Source organism: Anastrepha obliqua, chromosome 3 (genome assembly GCF_027943255.1).
Source record: "Anastrepha obliqua isolate idAnaObli1 chromosome 3, idAnaObli1_1.0, whole genome shotgun sequence".
Classification (NCBI taxonomy): domain Eukaryota; kingdom Metazoa; phylum Arthropoda; class Insecta; order Diptera; family Tephritidae; genus Anastrepha; species Anastrepha obliqua.
The window spans coordinates 5,703,196-5,722,882 of record NC_072894.1 but is presented as its reverse complement, the minus strand read 5'-3'; the positions used below and the strand labels follow the sequence as shown (position 1 = coordinate 5,722,882).

Genomic DNA, 19,687 nt, shown 5'->3' with positions numbered 1-19,687 from the left:
AAGGTTTTTATTATGATATATAATATAATGAATAATCTTTTTTTTTATTATTCAAGATGAACTCGAAGCTGCTGAAAACGAGCGGGCGCACTATACCATAAATAGGCTTATATGTTCCGGCTGAAAACTAATTTTCCGTTTATCAAAGCCTTCAAAGGCTAAGCAGAAATTAGATAAGAGAAAACGTATTTTTTGAGACCTAAGCATTTTTTTGTGAAATCGCCTTATAAAAACAGATTATTCTCATTAACTATGGACGATTATTCTCATTAACTATGGACGCAAAATCAAGTTTATCTAAATATTTGCCTGATAGGCAGTTTAATTCCTGCTTTCCAGAAAAATATTTCGCAAAGGGCTAAGGATGCCACGAAAAGAAAGTTTAATTTTTTCCCATTCCTCTAAATCACTTACTTTCAAATTAGATATTCCACAATTCCGATAGCGGCTCTCTTCATCAATACTACGATTAACATTTGGGAGCCGTCTCGAAAAATTTCTTGTTTTTCTTCCAAAAGTGATAATTCTCTATGGCAAAATATGAACTTCCAAAATCAATTATACGTAGAAGTTACAAGAAAAGTAAACACGAAAAAGTAAGAGCAAAGTGAAAGTTTCATGGTCTACTTCGACATTATGGAATGCATTTAAGGTGAGTAATAGTTATAAAGTAGCCATGTAGCAAATAGTGTAAAAAAGTATCGAAAAAGGCATCGCGTAAAAAACTACTTGCTTCCGAAAAAAAGTATAGAGGAAGTATTTGCGACTACTGGTATCGAGGAATCTCTGCTCAAACCTCAACCTATGCATCCCTTACACAAAGTAAAACATAAAGCACATTTGATAAAATTTTGCAGGCAGTACTTACGAGGTTGGATGATCCACTTTCCGGTGCTCGAACGGATTATAATTGACGTCCTCTTCGTCGCCTTTTTTTCGCGTCAACACCAACGGTAACGTGGATCCGGCGGCCTGCTGAGCCGGCACATCAACCATATCCGAACGTATGAATCTGTTCGAAGAAGTGTACATTTCAAACATGTTTGTTGATGAATTATTTTCAATGTTTTTATACATTTTGATATATGTTATTAGATAATCTCAAGTTTATTCACAACACGAAAATACTACGAAATTATAAAAATAACCACCACCAAAACTACAATAAGGCTATATTTAATTTTTAATTTTTTTTTTTTTTGGTCAATAAATATAAGTCTTTAGCAAAATATGCGTACGTATGCAAAAGGTCACTATTTAAAACAACATACTTTGGCTGACTCGAGTTGATCGCGCTACTCCTCGAACCGGTGTGCGTCTCGTTGTCATAGCTCGCCGATACTGTCGGGATTTTCTGCAAAGATATTTGGATAGAGCAAAGAGAAATCGTTAAATTCAAGCCAAATACAACAAGTAAACATTTTTATTTTGATTTTTGAATTACATTCTATGCCCACACATACTCGCACATGCCTATGGCACAAATCATTAATTTTACATTTATTTTTTATCTTCGAATTTAATTTTCGTCCATCGTCTGCGTTCGTCTCATGAGTGAAAAGTTTCGGCTTTTCTTTTGCCAATATATGTAGATACGAAATACGTAAATGTTGCACTCAAGAACACATACGTACAAGCACGTGAATTCGTGTATCTACTGCTTATGCGCTGCACTATGTCTCGACTATGGCCAAAGAATTTCTTAATTTCTTAATCCAACTTTACGTTTCATAAAATTCTTATAACTCAGCAAATATGTAAGGATTTTATTTATAAGACTGTAAGGCGGCAAATAAACCAATTAAATCAATACTTATTTGCAATCAATGAGAACACTTGAGTTGGCACTTGAAATAAAAATGCACAGTAACATATTTGCACTTTACAAGCGTCGTCTACTTGAGAGGCAGTCGCATTTTGAACTAAATATTCCATTATCTCAAGTATCACTTATTTATTTAGACAGATTTTTGAGGACCTGTGAACAGCTAATTTTTAAACTTTCAAGTTGACTACTAAAAAATATTTCATGGATACATCACTCGTTTATTGGTAGAGTGTCATCATCCAAACAAACTATTTTTGTTTTTTTTTGAGATACGAAAGTATGCGAAAATTACTGGCAGCTCTTTTTTATGGCGTTATCTAGTTACTAAGAGCATCGGATTGCATTTATTTTTACTTGAGGTGGAATAGTGCATAGAAAAATTTAAACGGATTTTTTGCAATATAAAATTTTTTAAGCAAAAGCGCAGGTTAGGTTAGATGGTAGTGGTTGCCCAGGGAGTGGGCCCATTTGGACGAAAGAAGTTTGGTTCATCCTTTGTGATACCATTGCAAAAGGGAAAAAGAGGTGAAGGAAAAAAAACGATAGAACGAAAAGGAGAGGGATGGGGAGGGTTGAGTATATGTGATGTTATGCTGCTGATGAAGTTCATCAGATTTTTGATACCAAGACTTGCTATATCAGCAGGGGCAGAAAAGAAGTAAGAACCAAGATGCTTGAATCTTAGTCCCGCGAAAGCTGGGCAGCTAAGTAGCAGGTGCTGAGATGATTCCATCTCATCCTCCATACAGCTGGCGCAAAAAGGACTCCAAATAATTCCGAGTCTCACGGCAGGTATACCCCGCGGATAGTGCCCCGTGAGGATGCTCACGAAATTTGAGAGATGAGATTTTGTCATCCTGAGAATATCCCTCGAACGCCTCCTATCCAAACGTGGGCAGAAGGACTTCGCGACCTTACGCGTTTGTGTACTTGCCCAGCGCTCGCTGAGTTGGTGCAAAGTCCATCCCGCCAGGAGTAGAGCGCAGGTTGTCAGGGGATCCCGATCCTCTGCCTCACCAAAAGCGCAACTAGATACCACTTTTTCTGAGTATAAATAAAGGCCTCACGATGCGAATGAAATCATTAAATGATTAAATTCCAAGCTATAAAAAAATTAACAAAAATTAAAAAAACTACAAAAATTGAAGAAATATCAGGGGATTAATAAACCACTAATAAGCAAATTTCTAAATTTCCTATCAGGTTACTGAACCCTGAGAACGCCAAAAAGTAGTCCGAAGGAGCATGAAAATCCCTCTTCCACGAAAATCGATTGCTAACCGTAAAGAACACCTGCTCAAAAGAAACTGTTTTCGCTATCGGTTTTAAACGGTGATGAATATAATAGAAAAATATTTGTGGTAGGTGGTCGAAAACTGAAGGTGGTCGTAAGCCTGTATTTGTTCGAAATCTGCCAAAATAACACTTTTTATCACAAAAATGCGCAAAAAGCATTTGGAATGGGCAAAAAAATATGCAAATTAGTCGATGAGTCCTAATTCAATTTGTTGTGATTCGATGGAATTAGTTACGCAAAACGTACACTGGGCGAAAATAATTCAGAGAAACGCACTAGAGAATGCGTTAGACAGGCAAATAACCGAATGACTGGAAGCATTATGGAGAAATCTCTAATTCTAGCAATAGAAAACTTGCATTCATGAACAAATTTGCTGTCTCTTCAAAAAAATTCGGTGCTTTGCCTGGTATATTATTTCTTTTTTCTTTCTTTTTTGTTATTAATTTATTAGTTAATAAAAAATTAATACTAATAAAATCAAATATTTTCGGGTCAGAATAGAATTGGATCCTATCGATAAGCTTTGGTAAATCATGAAGATGCAGGTAAGATAGTAGAGACTTAAATCTCTTGCTGAGTTGAGCAAAATAATCGAATGTGAGTGGTATAATAAAATTACAACACTTTTTCAGAAATTCAACAAATCTGTGCGTGAGAGGATATGAGCGGGCATAAAAAATGAAGAATTTCTTACAAAATGTTGAGAAACTACATTAATTGCTACTTAAAAAATGATTTAATAATAAAAAAAATAAAAAAAATATTTAATAATAAAAAGAATAAAAAAAATTATTTGATGCTAAAAAAAATAAAAAAAAATTATTTAATAATAAAAACAATAAAAAAAAATTATTTCATATTAAAAAAAAATAAAAAAAATTATTTAATAATAAAAAACATAATTTACAAATAAAACAAATAAGTTATTTAATAATAAAAAAAAATAAAAAATAAATTAATTAATAATACAAAAAATTAAAACAAATATTTAATAATAAAAAACGTAAAAAAATGATTTAATAATAAAAACAAGAAAAAAATGATTTCACATTAAAAAAAAATAAAAAAATTATTTAATAATAAAAACAATAAAAAAATTATTTAATAATAAAAAAAAATAAAAATATTATTTAATAATAAAAACAATAAAAAAAATTATTTAATAATAAAAAAAAATAAAAATATTATTTAATAAGAAAAACAATAAAAAAAATTATTTAATAATAAAAAAATAAAAAAATTATTTAATATTAAAAAAAATTAAAAAATTATTTAAAAATAAAAAAAATATTTAATAATAAAACAAATATTTAATATTAAAAAGAATGAAAAAAGTTATTTAAAATAAAAAAATAAAAAAAATATTTAATAATAAAAAGAATAAAAAATTTATTTATTAATAAAAAAAATAAAAAAACATTATTTGATATTAAAAAAAAAATAAAAAACAATTATTTAATGATGAAAAAAAGAATTTAGTAATAAAAAAAACTTATTTAATAATAAAAAAATAAAAAAATGTATTTGAAAAAAATAAAAATAATGTAATAAGTAGTACAGATATAGTGAGAAAAAAGCAAAAACAATTTTTTTCTAAAATTTGACACCCATTTTAATAGAATTCAACGGTAATTATATTATATATTCTCACTAACTTGCGTAATAGCAGAAATACCTAACGCTAGAAAGTGTGATTTATTCAGTTGCTGACATTTTTATGACCGCCACCTTGTATAAGTATACTATATGATAATACATCCTAAGATTTTCTTATCCCTTTCAAAGTATGTATGACACGCCACATCTTATGAGAAAAAGTATGTCAAACTTTGAGCCAGCTAAATATGGATTACGAGATTTTATAAATATTTATTTTTTAACCAATCATGTGAGAGCCCGAAAAAGATATTTTTGGGTTTTTTGTCGCAGAACATAATTTTCAAATATCTTTTAAATTCATTTCGAATGCTGCTCCAACTCATGAGAGGTACACTCATTTTGGCACAAAAAAACATAAACAAAAAAAATCTCACTCATTTGCTGTTTCTCCCACTGTGTCTCGCTGCCGGCATACGGTGCGTATACGTATCAAGGCGACCCTGATTTCTTAGAATATCCTACAGATGCATGCATATGTATGTATTTGTTTACAATACACGTATATACTGTACCTAGACGTTGAAAGGCAATAATATTTGATATGTACACATTTATTTTACGACATATGAATGCTTTTTTTTTGTTTTTTTTTTTTTTTTTTTGAAAATATGTGTCGAAGAAAATCTGTTTGCGAAAATATATGATAAATCAGCGCAAATGGAAATTTTCGGGCGGTCAACTACATGCCAAAAAAACAAGCCGCCCACACGCAGAAATTTAGAAGAATAACAAATAACAAAAAAATAAAAAATAAAAAATAGCATATCTGTGCATAAACAAAGCCCCAGTGGTGAGTAAAAAAGAAGAAGAAGAGCAAAAAGGCACAAAAAGAAACTTTTAACCAAAACATCCATTTACTATTATGCGTCAAATTCAGCTGACCACCAGCAAAATAGTAAATAATAGAATAATGAGCTCACAGTTGTGGCGTCACAGCATCAATTTAGAGACTTACGTACATATGTACATATAAAAAAAGTAATCAAAAAAATAGAAAACAAGTAAATGAAATTAAAATTTTTATCAATTGAATAGAAGCCAAACAAAAACTAGATCTTTTTCTCCGCTACTTATAAAATTCAACAGTTGCCCGATGTTAATAAATAAACAAATTTATCTGCATATTTGCATGAATTTCTATATGTATGTTAATGGGCAAGTAGGTGCACATTAGGATGGTCCAAAAATGATTTTTTTTCGTATATATGTCAATGGATAGGATTTTCCAAAAACATATTTTTTTTCTGATACATTTCCAGAGCTTTAGATCTTAAAAAGATAACATAATGTAAAAGCAGAAATATTGTTAGAATGAGTTTTTTTTATTATAGATTTATTAATTATAGATTTCGGAAATGACAAAGATTAAAATCAATTGGTATATGGATGCCAAAAATTGGAACTATTTTGACCCCGAGTGGTTGTCGGTTGACACACCTAGGCCTGCTCTAGGCCCATTGTGATACCACCGGGGCTGTCCCCTCTCCTCACTCTACATTGTCCTCATTGAACGAACCTGTGGCTTTGATATATCAAACAATACTTGTTATTTTTATATTGGCTACTTCTGCCAAGTTATTAAGGGAACTTTTTCCTAAAATATTAAACCTTCTTCTATCCAGAGCCAAGCAACCGCATAGCTATGTTCTATAGTCTCTTTTTCTTCGATGTCGTTACAGCTTCTGCAATAGTCGTTATATGGCGCTCCCAGTATGCTGGCATGCCTGCCAATCAGACAATGCACGGTTAGGACCCCGAGAAGATTTCTCATATTTTTTCAGTTTGGTTTCAACAATCGGTTTGTGCGGGCCAGTTCCATTCCGGCCACGTCATTCTACTAGCTGCACAGGTCAGGGGCTGAGACCATAGCCTGTTGGCAGCACTGATAGTGTGTTTATCTTACAAGTTGCTAAAGGTATAGGTACGTTCGCTGTGACTGGTTGGATCGGTAATGTGGTACCCAATCTCGATTGTTCATCTGCTTTGCAGTTGCATTCTATGTCTCTATGACCCGGCACCCAGAGCAGGTTTATTACAAAGTACTGTGATAGTTCTGTCAGCACGTCGATACATTCTTTTACTGTCTTCGAGTTGGAGTAGCAGTTAGTCGATACAAAATTCTTAAGGGTTGCAAATGTGACTTTTAAATCGAAACTTCTAAATCTTTAACAGTAGCAGCAAATTTCAATTGAGATTCGGAAATTTTATAAGTTGCACTTAGAAACTAAAACTTTCTGGAAAAAATGCAATAAAAATATTTATTAATGTTAAGAAAAGGTAGCTACTTCAGGGATCAAATCTGAAGCTTGTCGAGATCAAACTAAGGCCAGCTTTATTATTTATTTCTTTTAATTAATATTAACACACACTTTTCCATAAATCTAGCATAAAATGTTTAAATATTAAATCTCTTAATTTTTCTTTATAAATCTGAAAAAATAGTACCAAAAATAAAAAACAAGGAAATTCATATTTTTTCTTTTAATTTGAAAATCATAATTTTTTTTAATTTTGGGGGTTTTCAGGGCCACTATAAAAAATTGTAAACATTTTTTTTTTAAATAATAGTTTTGGTGAGCTTATTTTATTTATTTATTTTTTTTTTTAATTCTTTTATTTAATTTTTTTTACTTTTTTTTTGTTCGCCTTCCTAACGCGCGTACATATTTATGAAGGCATTTATTAATGCGAATACTGTGAACCTAACAGCTGTGGCAACTTATTTACCATTTGAATACATTTTCATAAATAACCGACTCAAAAATTAAACGATTAGTATGTCTGAAAATTTTTGCACACTTAAAAAAAAACGTAAACGAGAAAAATTGGCAAACTTTCGCATTCTTTATTTATTTATTTATTTATTTTTTACCAAATCTTTTTTTTCAATTCAAGTTCATTCACTACACAATGGCTATGCATATACATACGGACAGAGGTATGTATGCATGTGCATATTTGTGTGTGGGCAGGGAACAGCATTTACATGATTTGGCAGCGCCTACAAAGACTTAGAGAACAAAAAACTAATTCTGAATGTGAAATGCACGGCATTAAAATAGAATTCACGAGCGTAGCACGGAAATTGAAATGCAAAATAGTAAAGTGAAATAGACTCACTTCACGAGACTCAGAAGGCGCACGCTTCAGTGAATGGCAGAGCTAAACGACGCTGATTTACTAGCTTGTTAAAAGCTCAAAGGTTTTTTCACACACACACACACACACACACACACATGTATAGGAATGTTTCAATATCGACTGTGATACCAGCTAGGTATCTATGTATGTGTGTGTGTTTGTGCATTATTTTCAATATATATATATACTCATATATGTGTGTATGTATGCATATTAGAACGACTAGCAGATATAATTAATTTGCATGAAAAATTAGAAAAATGCAATCGAACAGATTTGCGCGCGATAAAATAATACTTGAAATACTGAATGCTACAAAATTAGAGAAATTCCATTAGTGAACAAAATATTTCAACCAATAACCGCAAGAGGATAAAATTAGTATTTATTTTGCACATCAAGAAAGTTTTACTCAATATTGATTTGCGGTGCTAAAAAGTATTTATTAAGCCTCGGTTGAAGTGAGTGTTGCGCATTTTGCCAAGTACGCTGTGATCTGCAATCAAGTCAGTTATGAAATCAAATTGGTTTAAAGCCCCTACATATCTTTAGTCTCGTTTGAAGTGTCAAAAAATAGCTGTCAACAGCTGCCATTTCATCAAATCTGAGGCTACGCTCAGTGCGCCTAAAATTTCTATATCAAAAATTGTTTGTCTACTCTTGCACAGTACGCAGCTGCCTGATAATCTCTGGATCTTCTTTGTCATAGCAGCTGCTGCGAAAGTCAATGTGAAAGCACTCTAGTCGGCAAGAATGAGCGATGTAAGTAACTCCATAGCTCGGGATATTCTTTTCCTATTTAGGAAGAGAAACTCTTCCAATTTCCCCGCGTTCCACTCTGCCCACCTGAATTTGATTTTGTTTGGATTTCGTTTCGGAAAAATTCCTAAACTCTGATGCTGCAGAATCCGAGCTACGCATATATTTTTATGAAGATCACTGAAAGTTGTCCGGAGGTACTCTTTCTTGCCAGCTCGTTTGCCTTCTCGTTTCTGATACGTTTCAATACCGCGTACCCACAGCAGCCGAGAAGAGACGATAAGGTACTACGACAGTTCGCTTAATTGTGCCTTCATTAAATTGAATTATTAAGCGATGGAGCACATAAATACATATATTTATTTAATTTGTATAACTCAATAATAGGCCCGCGGTTATAACAGAGATGCTGGACGTTGAGCGGTCGAGAAGTGCATGTGGCTATCAAAGGAGGCTTGTATGTTCTACCCACCCGCCAGATCGTCACACAAACGTACTGTTGTTGTTGTGCCCATAAACTGGGAATTCTGCTGAAGTGACAGCCCTTGGAGGGTTATAAATCCGGATCGTTCCGGTTGCGTAGAACCGCCTGTCGTGGGAACGTCGTACATGGCGCTTGCAACAAATATTAGCATTTTTTGTATTTTTGCTAACGACGCTTTTTTATGATCCTAACCTCTGCTGGCAGCACCCGTTCGTAACAAGCTTCTCACAAGATGGCAGTAATTACACTACGCAATATTGCTTTTATTACCATGAATAGGTAAACTTGTTTCGGTAGACTTGGTTAGCTAATTTCGAAGCCGATCTCTTCGTAACAAATTTTCTGGAAACTAATGCAAAAGTTTTGAGATTAAAATCCTTTTTGGGGTTCCACGAGCCAATCTCCCAGTGAAATATAAAAAAATCAATTTGTTGCATAGTGTTATTACTCGATCCTTTTATCATCTTAATATTTGACAAACGTTTCTAAAACCAGGTGGAACTGTTACACGTCAACGCTTACTGCAATAATTAATTGACTCTATGCTCTGCTTCGAAAATACTCAGAAAACTGAAGAAGGCAACACCTGCTTACTTCCTACCAAATACGCCGAACAAAGTTTGCGAGGCAAATGGTAGAGACACATAGTTGGGAAGCACTGCGTCATGCAGCGTATGTACTGACAAGAGGGGCACAGTCCGCAAGAAGTGCAGATCATTTTTGCTTGGCGCCGGGCCAAGAAAGGTAGGAGTTTTTTGAGTGTCGAGATATAAATATGTTCAGCAGCAAAAAAAAATCATCAACTGAATAGAACGTTGGAGGTTTGCCAACGTTACTCATTTGCTAGGAGAGGATAGTATAATTTTCTTGGCCCGCCAGATCTACATGAACGGAGAAAAAAAATTGTATTTACGTGCAATAATCATTACTTTCATTAACATATCCACTACCAGCATCAAATAACACACATCTATTTTTAGTTGAAAAAATTTCGGTTTCATAGGTATTGGCTTGGTAAGTCCATTGAACTCTGCAGGCGTGCAACATCTTTAAAAGATTTTAAAAGATTTAGAATGTTATTGCAGTCACGAAAAAACCGTACTGTTGCCCCTCAATATCATGTCCGCTGCCATGTATGAAACTTTAATGCTAACATAACGACCAGACGACCTTGACAAAGCACTTGCGAAACTAATAAATTTTGTATATACATAAACAAACATTGACTTGTGTGCACTCTCCACCACTTCTCACTCACTAATCTTTTGTTCCACTCACACGCAACAAATTTGCCGTTCCCATGCCCGTCGAAGGCGCTGGTGGTGGTCCTCCAGAATTACTCACTCCTGCACCAGCCGCGCCACCATTGCGCATAGCCATCTTCAGTTCACGTCTGCTGAGCGCTGCTGGCGATAGACGCGTTTCGCGTATCCTGGCTTTCGCCGCGCCACCGTCACGCACCCCACCCCCGCTGCTATGCCTTCGTATCGCATTCGCTGTGTTGTCGCCGCTGTCGTGCCCGTATTTGTTGCCGCCAGTCGTAAACGTTTGCAGCTCGTGTTGCGAGTACTGCGGAATCGGTGGCTTTGACGAGCTCAGTTTGAACGCTTGCGCTGGTCACCGATGCTAAGCGCGAAAAACTTTGCGACATAAACGCGTTCGAACGCGGAATTTAGGAAAAATTCAAAAAAAAAAAAACAAAAGAACGCGCGTCCAGTGTTTACTACCAGTGGCTGTGAACGCCAAGCAAACGATTGGCATACAAACAACAATTGCAAGCGACTGAACGAAATGTGTCGCCAATTTTAAAAAATTCAAGTGCAATTTTTCGTTTGATTTACAAATTTCACAAATTGCATTTATGCATTAATTCAATTAGAGAATAACGCGGACGCTCTGTGCGCGAGAATTATTTATTGCTTTTTGTGTATTTTTTTTTTCTTTCTTTCTTTTTCTTGTTTGTGGTGCGCACCACCAGTGTAAGTACCGTCTTTCCGGAAAATCTGACCTCGACTGTTTCAGCGTGAGTGGAACTGCGCTGATGAGCGAGCACAGAGCAGCGATTTCACCGTCGACAAAATTTGCACATTCCACTGAGCATCCATCCGCCAACTGGCAGTGCGACTGACAGCCAAATTGTCGCGCTGACATTTTGGTAGATCGTCAACCGCGCGGGCGTGCAAAATGAGCTCGCGACCGTGCCGCTCAAAACACAACAATGTGCTTCCACTTTATAATGCTGTTTAATTCGGATAAATACAGACTAAATACTTGCAAACAACTGCCCAAATGAGCGCGTAAGCGTTAAGGGAAGACAAAAGCAAACAACAATAGCTGAGCGCGGGTGAACGAAAATTGTGGGCTCGGTTATGTGCAAGTAAGTGTAGCGTATAATTCGAGATCAACGTTAGATGCAGTGATCAGCAGAGGGGCGATGGAAAGAAAATTGAGAAATAAACGATTTTTTTCTTTAATAGAAGAAAGCTTTCAGAAGAATGAACAGAAATCCCTTAATACTTTGCATAAGACTTGCGCAAGCATACTTTCAAGGTCCAAGAGCCGAGCTTCACCTCCAACTTGTTATGGGCAGCTGGGTGTTTTTCCTATATGAGAAAGATCCTGAAGTGTCATGTCGTCCTGAAATAACAGATGGTTTCTATGAGAAGAGTTTTTAATGCCGAAATACATTCCGAAGTTAGCAGTTGGCTGCCGAACGACAAATATTTTTTTTTTGATACTAATAGTAGTTGTCCGCAACAAGCAACGAACCCTGGAATAGCAGCATGCATGCTACACACAAACACATATGAACATAGTGAGCAACTCTGGTTCAACTGAGAAAATATCAAAAGTTCTGTGTATTACTTTGTACCTACTAAATAGAATCTCAGACAACTAAAGCCTCTATTTAGTTTATGTGCGGCAAGAAGTTGAGTTCGGCAAGAAATCGAGCAATGGATTGTTGAACCTGAATACGCTAATGAAGAAAAGCAAACAGTCGGTGAAGGAACTAACGACGTGACAAAATTACATCAGAAACATTATCATTAAAAATTATTTTTAGATTGGGCAGAGCAAATCGAAGCGGCAACCTCGAAACTTGCACCGATCCCGGTTTTTATTACGTGCAAGAATAGAGAATCTATTGTAAATAGGTAACAATGGAATCAGCAGTGTGCCTTGGATGAAATCTACATTTCGCAGATTTCTGAGCCACAAACTATAGCTACAGAAAAACTCCGTGCGGTTGAGTTTTCATTTGAATTGTACTCTGGTAAGATAACTTGGGTCAGCTAACTCGAGTTTACGTATCAGCAGCTTTACACTATTGACTAAGTTCACTATAAGTTCGGTTTGAAAATGTTGAGATTTTTAAGAAAAGTAGTAGGCGTTACGATGAATGGTGAACGCCATCGAACTTCGCTGGCAAAATTTTTGTTTCCAAACATTAATCAGCTGAACATCGACGACACTGACATAATCGATTAATTGCAATAGTTAAGCCACCATTGAAGCCAAGTAGTCAAAAATCGGACTAATCGAATGGACCAAGTAACTCATAGCCACAGCGCACATATGCGGGATTTCATATTCAGAAAATAAATGCCATGCAATTATCTACCAGGTTATAATAAAAAAAATATATTCCAATAATATTTCTGTTTTTAATTATCGTTTTAAGTTGTTAAGCCCTTAAAAAACACCCTAATAATGCAACTCTTTTTATAAAAGCAGTGTTGATTTATGCAAAATATTGCCTAGTTTTAGGGGCGTACTTAATTTATTGTTTCTTTCATGCAGACTTTCGCTGATGTCATGACTATGAAGTAATTCAAACTAGGGTTGTGAAATAAATAATAAAAAATTCAAAATTGCTAAAATCCACTTAAGACTTATACTTTTTGTAATAAAATATAATAATTTTTGCTTTTGTGAATAAAAAATATCTTCAGTTGAAAATTATTGTTTATGGCGAAAAGTTGAGCCCTGGATATTAAATATATTAAATAGATATTAAATATTCAAATAACTAAGGTTCGTCTTTCAAAAGATTGATGATTTCTAGAAGCACAAGGAAATTATTAAACGATTTAAATTTTTTCATATAAAATTATTATATAATAAAAATCTAAAATTTTCAAATATAATTTTTACAATTAAACCTCAACCTATTAATAGCCGAAAGAGAACGAAATTTCTTTTGACAGAGGAAATATGAAATACAATACAAAGAAGATAGCCAGAAAAGTTCTTCTCTTACCTTATCATAAGCAACTAAACAGAAACGTATCTCGTACGTTGGCGATAGGTCTGTACAGTTGATATCAGAGGAAGAGGCAATCAATTTAGATGAGCAGCTTGATGGGATCGGCAAATGCAAAAACCATATTCAAATGTTTACCGTACAAAGCCAGATTATAAAACTAGGTTGTTCAAAAAATGTTGCAGTTCGATAAGAAAAACAAAATTTTGTGGTTTGTAATACACCTTTTTATTCAGTATAAACTCTCTGAACAGCAATATACTTACTCCAACGAGATTGCAATTTATGAACTCCATCCCTGAAGGGATAATCTGGAAGGGCTGCAAAATACACTTCCACCACTGTAATAACCTCATCATTTGATGGAAAATGCTGAATTTTTTTAGGTCTAGAAAGGATGCAATACGGGGATGCTCCAACAATTCGAACTTAAATTCAAGGGTTTTAGCCATCGCCCTTGTGTGATGGTGCATTGTCTTGATGAAAAATAATTTCATTCTTTTGAAAACTTTTCTCACCAATTTTTTCCTTAATTTGGTCTAAAAAGTTGCAATAATATTCAGAATTTATTGTTTCACCAGTTTGCTAGTAACCCACAATCAAAATTCCTTTCGCATCCCAAAAACTGATGCTAACACTTTCTTGGCCGATTTCTGGACACGAACTCGTTTCGGAGGTGACGAACCGAGTTCACACCACTCGTTAGCCTCTTGTTTTGATTTAGGATTATGGTGATAGAACTAAGAATCATCCATAGTGATGAATCGACACACAAAATCCACTTTATCCTTTCGAAAACGCTTTAAATGTTGCTGAGAAAGTCGCATTCGAATGTGATTTTTTTCCATTGCTAACGAATGCGGCACCCCTTGCGCGCACAGCTTTCTGGAACCCAATACTTCAGTCCAAATAATGCTTAGACTGCCCAATGAGATGCTAAGGGCTTCTACTAAGTATCCAATACGATATCCTAATTTTTTCCCCACGATTTCTGTTGTTGTTGCTGTTTTTTGACGGCCTTGACGTGGATCGTCTTCAAAGCTTGTACGACCACTTATGTTGGTTTAAATTAAGCAACCCCTCTTTCTACTGTAATAATTGATGACGAAAAGTCATTCGCTCATAAATTTCCTTAGCTCGTAAGCCTCCCAAAAATGAAAATTCAATCACTGCACGATACCGGATTTATCCCATTGTAGAAAATACTGTGGCACGTCGAAACTAAATGGCTTACAAACAAAGAAGCAATTGGCAGATTGAAATGAAACTTCACAGACGTTCATATGGAGAGTGAGCCAAAGTAACAAAAAAACGCTATCTCTTATCGAACCGCAAAGCTTATTGAGCAATCTAGTAAATGTCTACCAGCATAAAAGTATGAACAACTTCAATGAGGATTAAAACATAGTTTACGGGTCAAGCTTTTTAAAGCTTTTACACCTATCAGTGCACACAGGCAAAAGCTCTTTCTACACTGAAAATCATGGGAGTTGGAATCACATGTTGTTGTGAAGTTTTGTTTGCAGTGGTAAAGATTTAAAAAGTAATACATATACCATTTCAGTTCAAAATATTGAAGTTGTAACTTGCTTTAAGTTTTATGGCTGTAAAACAAATTTACACAGCTCCGTTTAAGCTTACAAAAGTATTAGACCATTTCGCATTAATGATTTAAACTAATTATAAAAGGCAGGCATAAACTGAAAATTGCGCTTAAAAGATATTAAACATTTATAACCACCTATTTTCTTATGTCATTCGGAGCTGATTTCATGCAATGAGTTCTTCTAAGGAAATGAACGGGAGTTGGGCTGGCTTGTAGCGTTGAGGAAAATAGTGTAGAAGTGCATAAATAATTCAGTTTTGGAAATTAAATCAATGAGATATGAATTTTGTAAGCAGATATTCCTATTATTTAAAAATAAATGAATTGAACCTCAGCAAGCAACAATGGACTTTTAGGAAATTGCTTAGACCTCAGCCGAAGAAAGAACCCTTCATTCATTATTAGTATCGCTTAAAGTTTCATTTTCTTTATTAACATATGTGGATCGATACATTATGTAAGGATTGGGATGGATACTTGCTTTAAAATACACACAGAATTCAATTCTCAATAATGTTGCTACAGATGGGCAGCCTTACTGTGAGTACGCACTTTTCTATAATCATTAAGAGGAACAAACTGCTAGACCTCAACTGCTCGAAATACTACAAGGAAAAAAATAATCATTTCAATATGTGGAACCGACTACTCATCACATAACCGGTATTAGCTATCCCGCTCTATGCAGCAAACAATGTAATAAATATGTCAATTAAACTGCAATATAAAATACCATAAACTGTCACCTTCTTGGCAAGACTCGCTACCACATTTTATGTACGAGCACGAAATTTTGTTAGCTAAACTCAATAGAGTATAAAAACGAGAATTTCTCTAGCAAAAGAAAATGAAAGGCTAAACAGTAAACTCAAATGAGTGAATGATCACTGAATGTGCAGCAGCAGTGCTCCGTGGATCTGCAGCTCGTGTCAGCGGCATGGCTATGCGATGCGATCGAACCGTGATTGGTGACCAACAGGTTTTTGTAGTTGTAAATTTCGAAAAATTGCTTAATTCTATTTGATGTCTACATTGTATTTATTCACGTAGATATGTTTGTAGCAGATAGAAAGGGTTTAGAATGGTTATGAGTTCCTCCAAGAGCTGTCAGCAGCTGTCCCACTTGACGTGGAAATGGAAATCATAGCACATCGCGCACCGCGTGACGTTAATGCTCACTCAGCAGTGAACAGCAGCAAGGAAATGCGTCAGAGCGTACAATGAAATGCGAAAAGCGTCAAACAGCTTTTAGAATTCTCGATTTTGGCTAAGCTGCAGCATTTCAATTTGCATTGTATTTATAAATTTTTTTTTATTTATTTTTTTTTTTTTTTTGTTACTTTGAGTTTTTTAACATAGAGTATATGTGTGCATACCTATTTAAGTAAAAACAACAATACATATGTATAAATATGAGTAAAATAATGGCATTACCGACTACCATATTAAGGCAAGGCTACAATTTTCTTCTCATACGAACTGAAGTGGGCAACATAAACAAGGCGTGGGGCGTATAAAATGCAATGCAGCTTACAAGAATTACATTAAAATAGACAGCAGCAAAAACACATACATAGACATATAAATTAAATTAAGGTATTTTATATAGCATAAAAATTTCTTTCAAGCATACAAAAAAATATTTTTAAATTTTTTAATTAATATTAATATAATAATATAATAAATTGAAAAAATTCGCCAAGCTTTTATTCTATTTCGAATTACTTTTTATGTTTGATATTCAACTTTATTAAATTATATAAAATAAAATTGCATACATCGAGTTCAAAAGCACAACGCAAACAAGCAAACAATCAAACGACCACTTCAACGCAATAAATATCTTTTTGAAAGCTGTTGAAATATTTTTCCTCTATTCAAAAATATTATCATATGCAACATATAACACGTAATGCACATAGAACGTGGAAGTGCTTATGTGCAATTCTCCCAGTTATGTTATTCTTTCACAACATACACGAACAAAAAGCATACGAAAGACGCGATCACAATAAACGAACGTAGCGCCAAGCGCGCTCAACGAGGCGTATGAGCAACCGTGACCCTGACATTCACATGCGCGCATTAGGGATGTCGATATTGGCGGTAATTGCTGCTCATAATAGTTTCCACATAATCCCGAAATTTCGGTACTCATCACCAGATATCTCACCACATCAAATTTCATAATTTTGCTGAAATTTTTTTAAAACTTTTTTTTTTTAATTTTTTTGACAAGCAAACATTTCTCAAATTCAAAACTAGGTTATGGAATGATAAATTTTTTAAATCATATTTACTTAAACTTAAGTTAAAAAGCATCGATGAGATGAAAAAATTTTGACGCATAACCTTAAATTTCTGTTTGAGCTAAAAAAACACTAATACAAGTATAAAAATTCGAGATTTTTTGGTGTATTATAATTATTTAAAATGTACCTGGAAGCTAATTCTCCGAAGCATTTAAAGTTAAAGTTATCGATTATTACACACGAAACCTCGCGAGGAAAATACAATTTTATAGGTAAAAGTAGCAGATATTCTGGTATTGCACAGACACACTAATTTTTTGTTCGTCAAAAGGGAGAGAAATTTGTAATTCGCTTCAATGTAAACTTTTTTCTATTCCAAATCCTACATGAAGAAAAATTTATATATTAACCCGTGGTTCATATTAACTATAGTAATACCCATTTTCGCTGCTTTAAGAACACCGAAGCTCGGGATCTCCGCATTGGCATCCCTAATGTGCATACATACAAAGTATCCGCATGTATGTATACAGTATGAGCGCCGTAGACTGATCTCATTAGCTGCCCTGCGGGAAAAACTTACACTGGTGGAAAAGTGTTGCCTTTCTATCTAATGTATACTAGTGCGTTAAGGGTGGAAATCATAACCAGTTTAAAATCCTATTTTACTTTTTTTCAATTTTTTTAATTAATTTTATATTAGTGTCATTGCACATATATATTTATTGCTAAAGTGTATGTGATGAGCTTAAATTAGGGAAATATAACAGATAAATACTGCGACAGTTTAAAGAAATTTAATGTCGTTTATTGAAACTTCTCTTCAATGTTAACCAAGCTTGACTGTTAAGAAACTAAATACGCCATCAGTAAGTTTTCTGTATGCACAAATCGATATTTTATGACATATTCAAAATGCAATCCTAGTTGAGTACGAATAGAGAAGTCATTGTCACTAGCTAACTAGACAAATATGAAATATACAAGCGTCACACTGCCTCGTTTTGATTATTTGAAAAAGATGATAGAGTTTCATCATATTTCGTTTTTTATTATTTACTAGTTGTACGCGGCGTGCGTTGCTGCTCTTCAGCGCCACCTGGTGGCGAGTGGCATCAATAAGTATATTATACGAACCTTCTCCGTTCAAAAATACATAAATATACCAATTTTTATAATAATCGGCTCAGTAGTTTTGGAGTTCATCGATGACATACAGACAAACATTCATTTTTATATACAAAGATTTCAAAGACATTCTCACAATAAGTTCAGCATCAGTGTTACAAATTCTGTCTTAGACCTTCAATTTGAAAATTATGAGTTTTCCTAAAACACCAGCTGCTACCCTTCAGTGCGCGCGATAGGGGTTCGCTTTTTGTAATTAGAGTTTAGCAAGTACTGAGGTCAATCGCCACCGCAGCATTACATTGTAGATCCCAAAATACGTGCAAAGGGTGTATCGCCCTTTCTGCATCATATTTCGTCTGCTCTGTGACAGTCCATTTTCGCGGTAATGAATGGATAAGGAAAAATATAAGTAACATAAAACATAACAAAAATGAACATAAGTGCGCCGAAAAACTGTTATTTGTTTATGCCTGCATGCGCCTTATGAAGTTGTAACCGAGGAAGAAGTCGAATTAAAAAGTGCACATTTTTTAGGTATTTTGTGATTAGTTAAGCAGCGGCATAATAATTTTTAATTTCATCAATTGTTATGAAAATCAAAATCATTTTAATTTTAAACCCTCCAACAATACAGAAGAATTTTTGTATTTTATGTCCAAAACATTCCAAAAGATGAAAATTAAGAATAGCGAATCAAAAAAAATTTTAGTATTAAGATTTCTCTCACACTACGGAATTTCAGAGATATTACAAGAAGAAAAATATATTTTTCGGAGTGGCCGCCGTAACCGAATGGATTGATGCGTGCCTACCATTCGGGAGAGGGTAGATTCGAATTATCGCGCATGAAAAAATGATAGAAAAACGTTTTTGTAATAACTGCCGCCTCTCGGCATGCAATGACAAATCTCCGAGTGTATTTCTGCCATGAAAAAGCTCCTCATAAAAAATATTCGTTGTCGGCTTAAAACTGTTGGTCGGTCCATTTGTGGAACGGCACAAAGGCGCACGCTACAAACAAGAGGAGAAGCTTTGCCAAACACCCAAAACGGATGTAAGTGCCAATTATATAATATATATACTTACTTGCCGGAAGAAAAGCATTTCTAGGAGTATTCCATACAAAAGATAATAATAATATAATTTACAGACGTTTATTTCGCGTTCTAAATTATTAATAGAGACTGACCAAAGACGTGCGAAATGTAATGCAGAGGTGGCGATTGTCTCCCAGGGTGTATTTTATTTTTTTAAATTTATAAT

At 34.4% G+C, this 19,687-nt stretch overlaps 1 protein-coding gene across 4 annotated transcripts in view; it reads right to left on the bottom strand.

Moving 5' to 3' along the window:
- LOC129240342 (proton-coupled amino acid transporter-like protein CG1139) overlaps window positions 1-19,687 on the bottom strand; it is a 103,125-nt gene that overhangs the window by 12,323 nt on the left and 71,115 nt on the right. For 3 of the 4 annotated variants that reach the window (XM_054876090.1, XM_054876093.1, XM_054876092.1), the window contains exons 2-3: window positions 1,272-1,354; window positions 869-1,012 (exon numbers count right to left, since the gene is read on the bottom strand). In XM_054876090.1, the coding sequence (XP_054732065.1) occupies window positions 869-1,012; window positions 1,272-1,354 (227 nt within the window). Of the gene's footprint in view, window positions 1-868; window positions 1,013-1,271; window positions 1,355-10,449; window positions 10,838-19,687 lie in introns of those variants that run through there. The other variant, XM_054876089.1, reaches the window with a different exon arrangement.